The sequence below is a fragment of the Mus caroli genome, chromosome 11 (assembly GCF_900094665.2).
Source record: "Mus caroli chromosome 11, CAROLI_EIJ_v1.1, whole genome shotgun sequence".
Taxonomy (NCBI): Eukaryota; Metazoa; Chordata; class Mammalia; order Rodentia; family Muridae; genus Mus; species Mus caroli.
The window spans coordinates 93,539,809-93,550,104 of NC_034580.1; the positions used below are offsets into that span (position 1 = coordinate 93,539,809).

At 46.8% G+C, this 10,296-nt stretch overlaps 1 protein-coding gene across 1 annotated transcript in view; it reads right to left on the reverse strand.

Moving 5' to 3' along the window:
* Positions 1–9,268, reverse strand: part of Cwc25 (CWC25 spliceosome associated protein homolog) — a 22,120-nt gene extending 12,852 nt beyond the window's left edge. The window contains exons 1-2 of the mRNA XM_021177183.2: positions 9,127–9,268; positions 5,600–5,772 (exon numbers count right to left, since the gene is read on the reverse strand). Of these exons, the coding sequence (XP_021032842.1) occupies positions 5,600–5,772; positions 9,127–9,144 (191 nt within the window). The 5' untranslated portion in view covers positions 9,145–9,268. The remainder of the gene's footprint in view (positions 1–5,599; positions 5,773–9,126) is intronic.
* Between the last annotated feature and the right edge of the window lie 1,028 nt (positions 9,269–10,296).

Below are 10,296 nucleotides of genomic sequence, written 5' to 3' on the forward strand. Positions count from 1 at the left end.
TATATATATATATATATATATATATATATATATATAATATGTAAGTACACTGTAGCTGTCTTCAGATGCACCAGAAGAGGGCGTCAGATCTCAACACGGATGGTTGTGAGCCACCATATGGTTGCTGGGATTTGAACTCAGGACCTTCGGAAGAGCAGTCGGTGGTCCTAACTAACTACCTAATAGATATGTACATGCATAATGTGCATGAGGTACTCCAGGAAGCCAGAAGAGGTCATGGGAACTCTTTGACCTGGAGTAACAGGTGATTGTGAGCAACCAAGTTGGTGCTGGGAACTGAACCTGGGTTATCTGCAAGAGCAACAAGTTTTAACCACAGACACATCTCTGCAGCCCTTGTTATTGTTGTGGTGTTTGCTTTGTTTTGAAGGGTTCATTGTTATCTAGGGTAGCCTCAAACTTGAGATGCTCTTGCCTAAGCCCCAGTTTGTTTCTATTTGTTGGTTGGTTGGTTGGTTGGTTGGTTGGTTGGTTGGTTGGTTTTAAGACAAGGGCTCCCTATACAGCCTTGGCCCTCCTGAGTGCTAGGATTAAAAGCAAGCACCAGCACACCAGGTTCTCTCAAGTCTTGCTATGCTGTCCAGGCTGGCTCTGGATTCCTGTGCTTACAGGGTTCTGTGCTCTGCCTCCTGAGTTCTGACATTTGTTACAGCACCTATCTGAGGTAGAGAATTTTAAAAGTACATGTTTCACTAAAGAAAAACAACAGAGCACTTGGGAAGCAGAGGCAGGCAGATTTCTGAGTTCAAGGCCAGCCTGGTCTACAGAGTGAGTTCCAGAACAGGCAGGGCTATACAGAAGAACCCTGTCTCGAAAAACCAAACCAAATCAAAACAAAACAAACAAACAAAACAAAAACAAAAAAACCAAAACAAAAAAGAAAAACAACAGAGGCTCGAGAGATGGCTCAGAGGTTAAGAGCACTGACTGCTCTTCCAGAGGTCGTGAGTTCAATTCCCAGCAACACATGGTGGCTTACAACCATCTGTAATGGGATCTGACACCCTCTTCTGGTGTGTCTGAAGACAACTCATATAAATAAAAATAAATAAATCTTTTTTTTTTTTTTTTTTTTTTGGTTTTTCAAGACAGGGTTTTTCTGTATAGCCCTGGCTGTCCTGGAACTCACTCTGTAGACCAAACTGGCCTCGAACTCAGAAATCCACCGGCCTCTGCCTCCCAAGTGCTGAGATTAAAGATGTGTGCCAACACTGCCCAGCTAAATAAATCTTTAAAAAAGAAAAACAAACCTACATAAAGAGCATGTCTGAGATGAAGGCCACACTGCACCTTGTGTGCCTGCTGTTCATAGGGACAGTAAATAAGTTACAGTATATTACGTATAAGCAGGTTCTCATCACATCTCCTGTGCCAGAGAGATGAGTAAGGGCAGAAAGATGGAAAGGTTGCTCAGTGGCTACTGCGTGAGGTCCAGAGGTCAGCACACCGTGGGGTGTGTGACCAAGTGACTGAGAGACACTCAGAGGCAATGAGTTTTGGGGGGACAAACTGAAGACCAATTAGCATGACAAGGAATGCTGGTGCCAGACAGCTGAAGACCCTCAACATGCAAAAGGAAGGGGCCATGTGCTGTTCGGATGGGAAAGAAGCTCGCCACTAAAGGAAGGGAGCGGGGAGTGCAGGGACTGGCAGGAGAGCCAGTGGCCTGCAGGGAGTAAAACACTGCTGGGGAAAGGAACTGAGAGAGGAAGGCACAGGCTGTCTGCTTTTGAGATAGTGTCTCACCATGCAGCCAGCCCTCCTGAGTGTTCTACCGAGTCTTAACTCACCCTGGCCTAAAACACTTCTGAGTGGTAGAGTACTTGCCCACCATGTGTGAGGCTCTGAGCTTAATAAACAACAGAGAGTGAGGTGGGGGAGGGGCAGGGTACCTCTGAGTTCTAGAGCTGGGCTCCAGAGACCTTGGTTTCCAGGTTTGCCATTAGCCAAACTGAGGGATTCTGGACAGGCTGCTCTGTACCTGCATCTCTATAGCACAGCCACCAACCACTGCCTCTCACTGATTCCCTGAGGCTCTAATGAGAAACTATTTGAAAAAAAAGCATGTAAAAACAGAGTAATGATCCTGTACACATTTGGTTTTGCTAACGTGAAGGGTATAGAGTAGGTTCTCTGTTAAAACTGCACATTCGCTTCACCCAGGGCAATGTTAAAATACACAGAAGGCACACACTGGCAGAAGTAGGAGAAGCAGGAATTCAAGGGGTTCTGCGCTACATTTGAGGCCTGCATGGGCTATGTAAACTATCTCAAAGGAACAAACAAACCAGGCCAGAAAGATGGTCCTGTGGATAAAAGTGTTTGCCACCAAGCCTGACATCCTAAGTTCAGTCTCTGGAAACCACATGGGGAAACGAGAGGTACAACTCTAGCAAGCTGTCCTATGACTTCCACATGAGTGACATAGAACACAAAACCACACACACAGAATTGGGGATTTAGCTCAGTGACAACAGTACTTGTCTAGCAAGAACATGGTCCTGAGTTCAGTCCTCAGCCTGGGGGTGGGGGTGGGGATTACAGAAAAGGACAGAGAAACCCCACCACAGATCCCCCTTGTCTCTTGAAGTCCTCTCTACTCCACAGGAACTCCATGAGATAGGACTGCCCATCTTCATCTATTTAATGCAAGAATCAAATAGTGTTACTGCAGCCATGTAACACTACCAGCAGATACTAAGACAACAGGCCACTGATCTGTGGGAGAATGCTTGCCTAGCATGCTGGAGGCCTTGGGTTTGATCCCTAGCTCCAAAAGAGATTTGGAGATTTACAACATTATGTATATGAGGGGTCTTCTTTGTTCCAAGAACAATGCACTACAAACACAGAAAAGATCATCTGAACTTGGGCTGGAGAGATGGCTCAGCAGTTAAGAGCACTGGTTGTTCATCCAGGAGTCATGAGTTCAATTCCCAGCCACCACATGGTGGCTCACAACCATCTGTAATGGGGTCTGATGAAGTCTTATGCCATGCAGGTGGTGTACATGCAGAGAAAGCACTCATACATAAATAAATATTAAAAGATGACCTGGGGCTGGAGAGCTGGCTCAGTGGTTAAGAACACTGACTGCTCTGCCAGAGGTCTTGAGTTCAATTCCCAGCAACCACATGGTGACTCACAACCATCTGTAATGGGATCTGATGCCCTCTTCTGGTGTGTGTCTGAAGACAGACTGCAATGTACTCATTTAAATTAAAAAAAAATAAATCTTTAAAAAAAAAAAAATGACCAGAACCACAAGAGTGGAATGAATGATTAAATCAATAGTGTTCACTTAGCTAAAGTCAAAGCCTATCACTATACAAAGCATTCAAACCCCAAATGGACAGGTAAATCATCTACAAAAGGTAGGCAGGGTCCCTACCAACCGCAAAGGGTTCAGCAGGGCCAGCCTGCCGCTCTGAGTCCTGAATATCGTTTTTCCCCCTCTTCTGTCTTTTCTTTTAGATGCTAACCAGGCCTAAGTGTGCTTTCCCGAGCTTTTTCTAAAGATCCCCTCCCCACCTTGTGGATGTGTATAGCCACGAAGCTCACTTCCCTGCCAGCTTATCCCAAACAGTATGGCTTCTGCCCCTTTCGTTTCTCCATTCTTCCCCTCCAGGAGATTTATAGTTCATCTGCCTTGATTTTAAACTCTTAACAATTGTCCTCAAACTTCAAAAAAAAGATCATGGAAACAGGAAATTTGCAATCTCAACACTTAGGAGGCTGAAGCAGGAGGAGACCAGTCTGGGCTATGACATGAGACCCTGTCTGTACTCTCTAAACAGCTGTGTAGGGGCCAGCATGATGGCTCAGCGGGTAAGAGTACTGACTGCTCTTCCAAAGGTCCTGAGTTCAAATCCTAGCAACCACATGGTGGCTCACAACCATCTGTAATGAGACCTGATGCCCTCTTCTGGTGTATCTGAAGTCAGCTACAGTGTACTTATGTATAATAATAAATAAATTTTGGGGCTGGAGCAAGCAGGGACCGAGCGAGTGGGGCCTGCTGGAGCGAGCAGAGGTCCTAAAACATTCAATCCCCAACAGCCACATGAAGGCTCACAACCATCTGTACATCTACAGTGTACTCATACTCCCATACATAAATAAATAAATCTTTAAAAAAAAAAGCTGTTTTTATTGTATGTATTTTGTCTACACATATGTGCACCACATGTGCACAGTACCCTCAAAGGCCAGAAGAGGGTGTCAGACACTCTGAAATATAGGAGTTCTGAAGTAATTACAGACACTGGGTGTATGCCGGGAATCAAACCTGCCCTCTGAGAATTCTCTTGACCAATGAATGAACCATCATCACACCAGCCCAAAAATAAGGAAGTAAATGTTTAAAACAACAACAAATAATTCATGTTCTTGTTCTGTTTTTGTACTAATGCTGGCCTTATTTTCTTTTTGTTGTCGTGATGAAACACCCCGACAAAAATAACTTAAGGGAGAGAGGGTTTATTCTGGCTCACAGTGCAAGGCACAGCCTGTCACGCTGGAACCAAGGTGGCAGGAGTGAAGGAGCAGTCACACGGCAGCCCAGTCATGTGCTCAGCTTGCTGCATCTTACACGGCTTGGGATCCCCAGCACAGGCAGCACTCCTGCCACTGTCAAGATGGGCCTTCCACTGACTAACACAATCCGATAATCCCTCACAGGGGCGCCCAGAGGCCCATCTGCGGGTGATGCTGGGTTCTGTCAAGTTCCACCATTAACAGTTACCACCACCATTCCCTAAATACATGGATTTCATTTAAAAGTTCTATAAACTTCATTCACTGTAAAACATTAGAACCTCCCCAATCCATGTCTTGAGAGAATGTGATTTCCTCCCTCCGTATAACCCATGATGATATATGTCCATGTACTGAAACTGAGCCTCACACACACAACTATGGATGAAGCTAAGGAGAGACCGACATGTTCCCCAGGGGTCGTGGCCACATGCCACTCATCCTGAAGGCTTGCACATGAACAAGGGGAAGAATTGAAATGGCACTAATACAATCTGTCTGCAGGTTCCGTACCATCCCATTCTAGGAATACACCACAGAATGGGTTCCCTGCTGTTTATCTCATGAGATAAGCAGGATAATCATCTACTGCGATTGCCCTAGAGTTTCTAAGATACTGATGAAAGGCAAAATTCAGCAAGACAGGATAGCTTTTACTTATTTACACACATTTACCCAATGCCCCTCAAGATGAGTCTGTGATACATTCAGAGGCCTCAGGCAGCATAAAGACAGTGATTCTTTGTCATAGTCATGGTTGCCAACCACACTGCCTACACTAGGTTGGTTACGCATTATCACATCTGGTCCTCAAGGACACTCACAGACTTGGGTACTGTGACTTCCCAAGTTCTACTGAGATGTCAGGGCTCCTAAACCTTTCTCAGGTGTGCAACTCAGGACACGCAAAGTAAATCTTAGAACCAAGCTGGTCAGGCTGCATAACCCACCTGCTGACCCACTTAATTATTACGCAGCCCCTGGGTCAGGCACCCATCCTCAGCACTGCCGTTCCCACCCGAACCGCCAGCTCCTCGCTTACTTGACAGCCCCAACATCCTCAGCGTAGCGCTGCATCTCCTCTCGCGCTCTCTCCTCTCGGAGCTCTCGCTGCAGCTCCTCAATCTTCTTCCTCTCCGCTTCATGCTTCTGCTCTGCCTTCCACACTTTCTCCACATTGCGAAGGGTCTGCGGGTGCCAGCTCTTCTTCAGGTTCTGTGTAAATGATCGCAGAGAGCAAAGGATTCAGCAAGTGCTAAGTGGAAGGCGATGAGTCTAACTAATCCCGTGCTCTAATTTCATTTCTGCTGCTGTAGAGGAGAAGGATTTATTTCATCTTATAACCCCATCATTGTCAGAAAGTCAAGGAAGGAACTTCAAACAGCTAGTCACACTACATTCACAGTCAAAAGCACAGACATACAAACAACGCACACACGCTCAGATGCTCATGCCTGTTCACGTTGCTCAGCCTGATTTCTTCACTTTTATACAGTTCAGGATCCTGGCCTAGAGGATGGTGCTACCCACAGTGGGCAGGGTCTTCTCATACTGACTACTTAAGACAATCTCCAATAGACAGAACCACAAGCCAACCCAATGGAGACAATCTCTCGTTGAGATTCTTTTTTTCAGAGCCAGGCATGGTGGCGTGTGCCTTTAATCCCAGTACTTGGGAGGCAGAGGCAGGCGGATTTCTGAGTTCAAGGCCAGCCTGGTCTACAAAGTGAGTTCCAGGACAGCCAGGGCTACTCGAAAAAACAAAAACAAAAAAAACCAAAGATTCTTTTTTTCAGATGATTCTAGATTATGCTATGTAGGTTAATCCTAACCACCACAGCCAGCCTCACTGACCCTCCCCATAGCCAGCACATGCAGTCATGGAAAGGCAAGAGATCGAGGTGAAGAGTGCAGCCCGAGAGTACTGCCTGGCAGGCATGAGGTTGTGGGCAATGTCTGTCCTTACAGTTTGAGGATGGAACAGGTCTTTTCTGATGTTCCATCAAACAGTTTCAACCTTAGACTCCACTAGCCATGCCTAAAATGCAAGTTGATAAAAGCAAGGCGGGGCAAGTACAAAGCAGAAGCTCTCTTACTCTGAAAGGCAACAGAATTCACTAGGACAGGGCGCTCACTCTTCTGCGAACATCTCTCTTTGTATTGAGTCCCCTTACTGTGCTGTGCTCAAACCTGCATCCTTACCACAAACCTAGCCCTCTCCTTCCCAGGAATCTCCCCTCGTTCCTTCCTGTTCCCCTTCACCCTCAATGAGGGTTTCTCCTCTCTCCTCACTCTGCTTTGCTTCAAGCTGTAATCTTAGAAGTTTCCCCGAGGAGGCAGCTTCTAAGGATAGCTGGAATATAGCTGGCGACGTGGGAAGCACCATAAGCTGAAACGGCACTCACAGCCACAGCGTGGCTGGAGGTGGGGGGCAAGCTGATGGAGAAGGGGATGTCAGAGAAAGCCAGCTGAGAAGGGAGCTGATCAAACCCTTTACAGGCATGTGAAGGGCCTGCACTCCACCCTGTTGGTGGCAGAATACAAGAACTGGAACAGTGCAGGCAAGAGGTACCAATGGCTATCACGTGAAGAATGGATTGGAAAGGTATAAATTAATTATTTATTACCAACCTCCCAGCAACCAGAGAGGTGCAAAATGGGAGACCAGCTAAGAAGACTAAATACACAAGGTGCCTTGCAGATGCAAAGCACACAGTCAGCAAAAACACAAGTGTATGTGTAATGTGTGTGCATGTACACATACACACAACCAGGGCCTTGCTACTTAGCTCAAACTGCCTTCAAACTTGAGCTCTTACAGACTCTGCCTCCCAGGCACTGGAGCCAAAGGCACGGACCATCTGTTTGCCTTCCTTACTGCCTTTCCCCCTTTATCAGGTTGTCTTTTTTTTTTTTTAAAGATTTATTTATTTATTATATGTAAGTACACTGTAGCTGTCTTCAGACACTCCAGGAGAGGGCGCCAGATCTCGTTATGGATGGTTGTGAGCCACCATGTGGTTGCTGGGATTTGAACTCTGGACCTTCGGAAGAGCAGTCGGGTGCTCTTACCCACTGAGCCATCTCACCAGCCCCTATCAGGTTGTCTTATCCTTCCTTTCTTTCTACATTCTTCCCACTGACCAGGACTGCCTTCACCACCTCCACCACCACAAACACACTCGCCCTTACTTTGTCCTACATAGATTTTCCTTTCCATCCCAAGGCACCAATAGCAACCAGGGTCTGGAGAAATTTGCAGATGTCACCATTGCATGAGAGTGCTAAGGGCACCCTGTGGCTAGACGCTGCTGAATATACAAGTTACAGGACAACTCCTCCACAGAGGCAACAGAATCACCCAGATTGCAGCTCTCCTGGCAAGGATGGCAAGTCTGGGTTGTCAGCTTCAGTTGAGGCACTGCCTCCATCAGATTGTGGGAATGTCTGTGAGTGTGTGTTCTTGAGTATGAACTGAGAGAGGAAGGCCCAGCCCACTGTGGGTGGTGCCATCCCTAGGTAGGTGGTCTACCTGTGTAAACAAGGGAAGCTGAGTAAGGCAAGAGAAGCAAGCCAGTAAGCAGCATCCCTCCATGGTTTCTACTTCAGTTCCTGCCTCTGGGTTACAACTTGAGCTGCCTTAATGATGGGCTATAACCTGTAAGATGTAAGAAGCCTTCTCCTCCGACAGTTGCTTTTGATCTTGGTTTTATTATAGAAGTAAACTAATGCACTGTTCACAATAGACAGTTACATGAAGCACATACTAAACTAGACTAACTTTGATGGAGCCCTGCAACTTGATCCAATTAAGGACACCCGGCAAACTCAGCTTAGTAGACAGATACCCAAACTGATGTACTTATTGATTCAATTACCTTCACTTTGAGAAGATCAATAGTGTCCTAACCTAGCTCTCTGCTTCTTGGATATTTCTGCCTTATTTAAGGCATTCCTTCCCCACAAACGAACTACAGCACTTAAGAACAATTGCCACTTAACCTAAAAAAAAAAAAAAAAGTGTTACCGATACCAAGAAAGCTGCCTCACGTCAAAGCAAAACACTGATGTAAGGAAGGAAACAAAGATGGACAAGATTTGAAATGGACGCCTCTAAACAGCACAGCTCAGGATGGGAAATGACTGAAGCCCACCCTTTCAACAGTCCAGGTCCAGCATACAACTGTGAACTCCTAGCTAAAAAAGGGGGGCAGGGGAGGCTATGTCCGAAGATAACACACACAAAATAAAGTCTGCGTGCCCAAGATCTACCTCCTACCATTCCATGAGTTCAACTGTCCCCTTCCTAACCTTAGACTTCCCAGCCCGAGGGCCCCCGAATCAGCAAATCCTGACACCAGCAGACATTCCTCGCCGCACATCTTCCGAGGCTCATCCCAGTCCCTCTGTGGGCTTCACCATCCGCTCCCTCTCCATGTTTATCACCCCCTTGTGCTGAAATCAAGACTTCATTACCAGGGTTACCGACTGCTACCCCCGACTTCCACCCCACCCCGGCGCCTGTGGGTCTCGGACTCAGTCGTCGGTGCCCAGGTCTCTAGCACTTACCAGGTCTCCGCCTCCCATGATGGTGGAGACGGTTCCTCAGTCTGTGGACCTGAAAGATTCAGCGAAGGCCGAGAGGAAACCTAAGGAAACAGTTCAGAGACAGCCTCTCGGGACCTAATCCCTACAGGAACCAGCTGCCCTTTTCCCCGCCCGCTCTAGCTCGCACTTCCGGGGTGGCGTCATATGACTGCGTCAGCGTCTCGGCTCGATGACGTTTAGTACGAGCGCTAAGTCTACGTGAACCTAGAGTCGCAAGTACTTTCTACCCTCCGTCAGTTTTGGTGGCCTTGTTTTGGTTGCCTCACGTTAGCCCCTGGCCCCAACTGTTGAAAAGGCATAGGCGGGTTCTGTTGCCTTGGCAACGCACCAGGGCTCTGCCGTAGAAGCGAGACTCTGTTAGACCTCAATATCTGCCAACTTAGGCCGCCTCCCCAGCTCACCGCTACACCAGGGTTTCCAAACCAGCTTTTCGGCCAGCTCCCTCATTCCCGGCAGGTTTTATAGAAATAGATACTATCAGCCGGGCGTGGTGGCCCACGCCTTTAATCCCAGCACTCGGGAGTTCGAGGCCAGCCAGGTCTACAGAGTGAGTTCCAGGACAGCCAGGGCTACACAGAGAAACCCTGTCTCCAAAAACCAAAAAAAAAAGAAAAGAAAAAGAAATAGATACTATCAAACAAAATCCCAAAAGCCAGATGTCATGGCACACCCCCAGTTATCTCCCGTGCTTGGTAGATGGAAACTGGCCAGCTCTGGCACAAAGTTTGAGATCATTCTGGTCTGGAAATCCCTATTTTTATTTTATTATTTATTTTATTTTTTACTATTTATTTAAATATTTATTTTTTACTTTTTTATTTTATTTATTTTTGTTTCCTAGACAGTGTCTCTCTATGTAAAACCCTGGCTATCTGGGGACAGTGTAGATCAGGCTGGCCTTGAACTCAGATCTATACCACTTGCTTCTCTCACCAGAGTGCTGGAATTACAGACTTGCTAAACTATGGCCAGCTTGTGTTTTTATTTTTATTTTTAAAGATTTATTTATGGGCCGAGCAGTAGTGGCACACGCCTTTGATCCCAGCACTTGGGAGGCAGAGGCAGGCAGATTTCTGAGTTCAAGGCCAGCCTGGTCTACAGAGTGAGTTCCAGGACAGTCAGGGCTACACA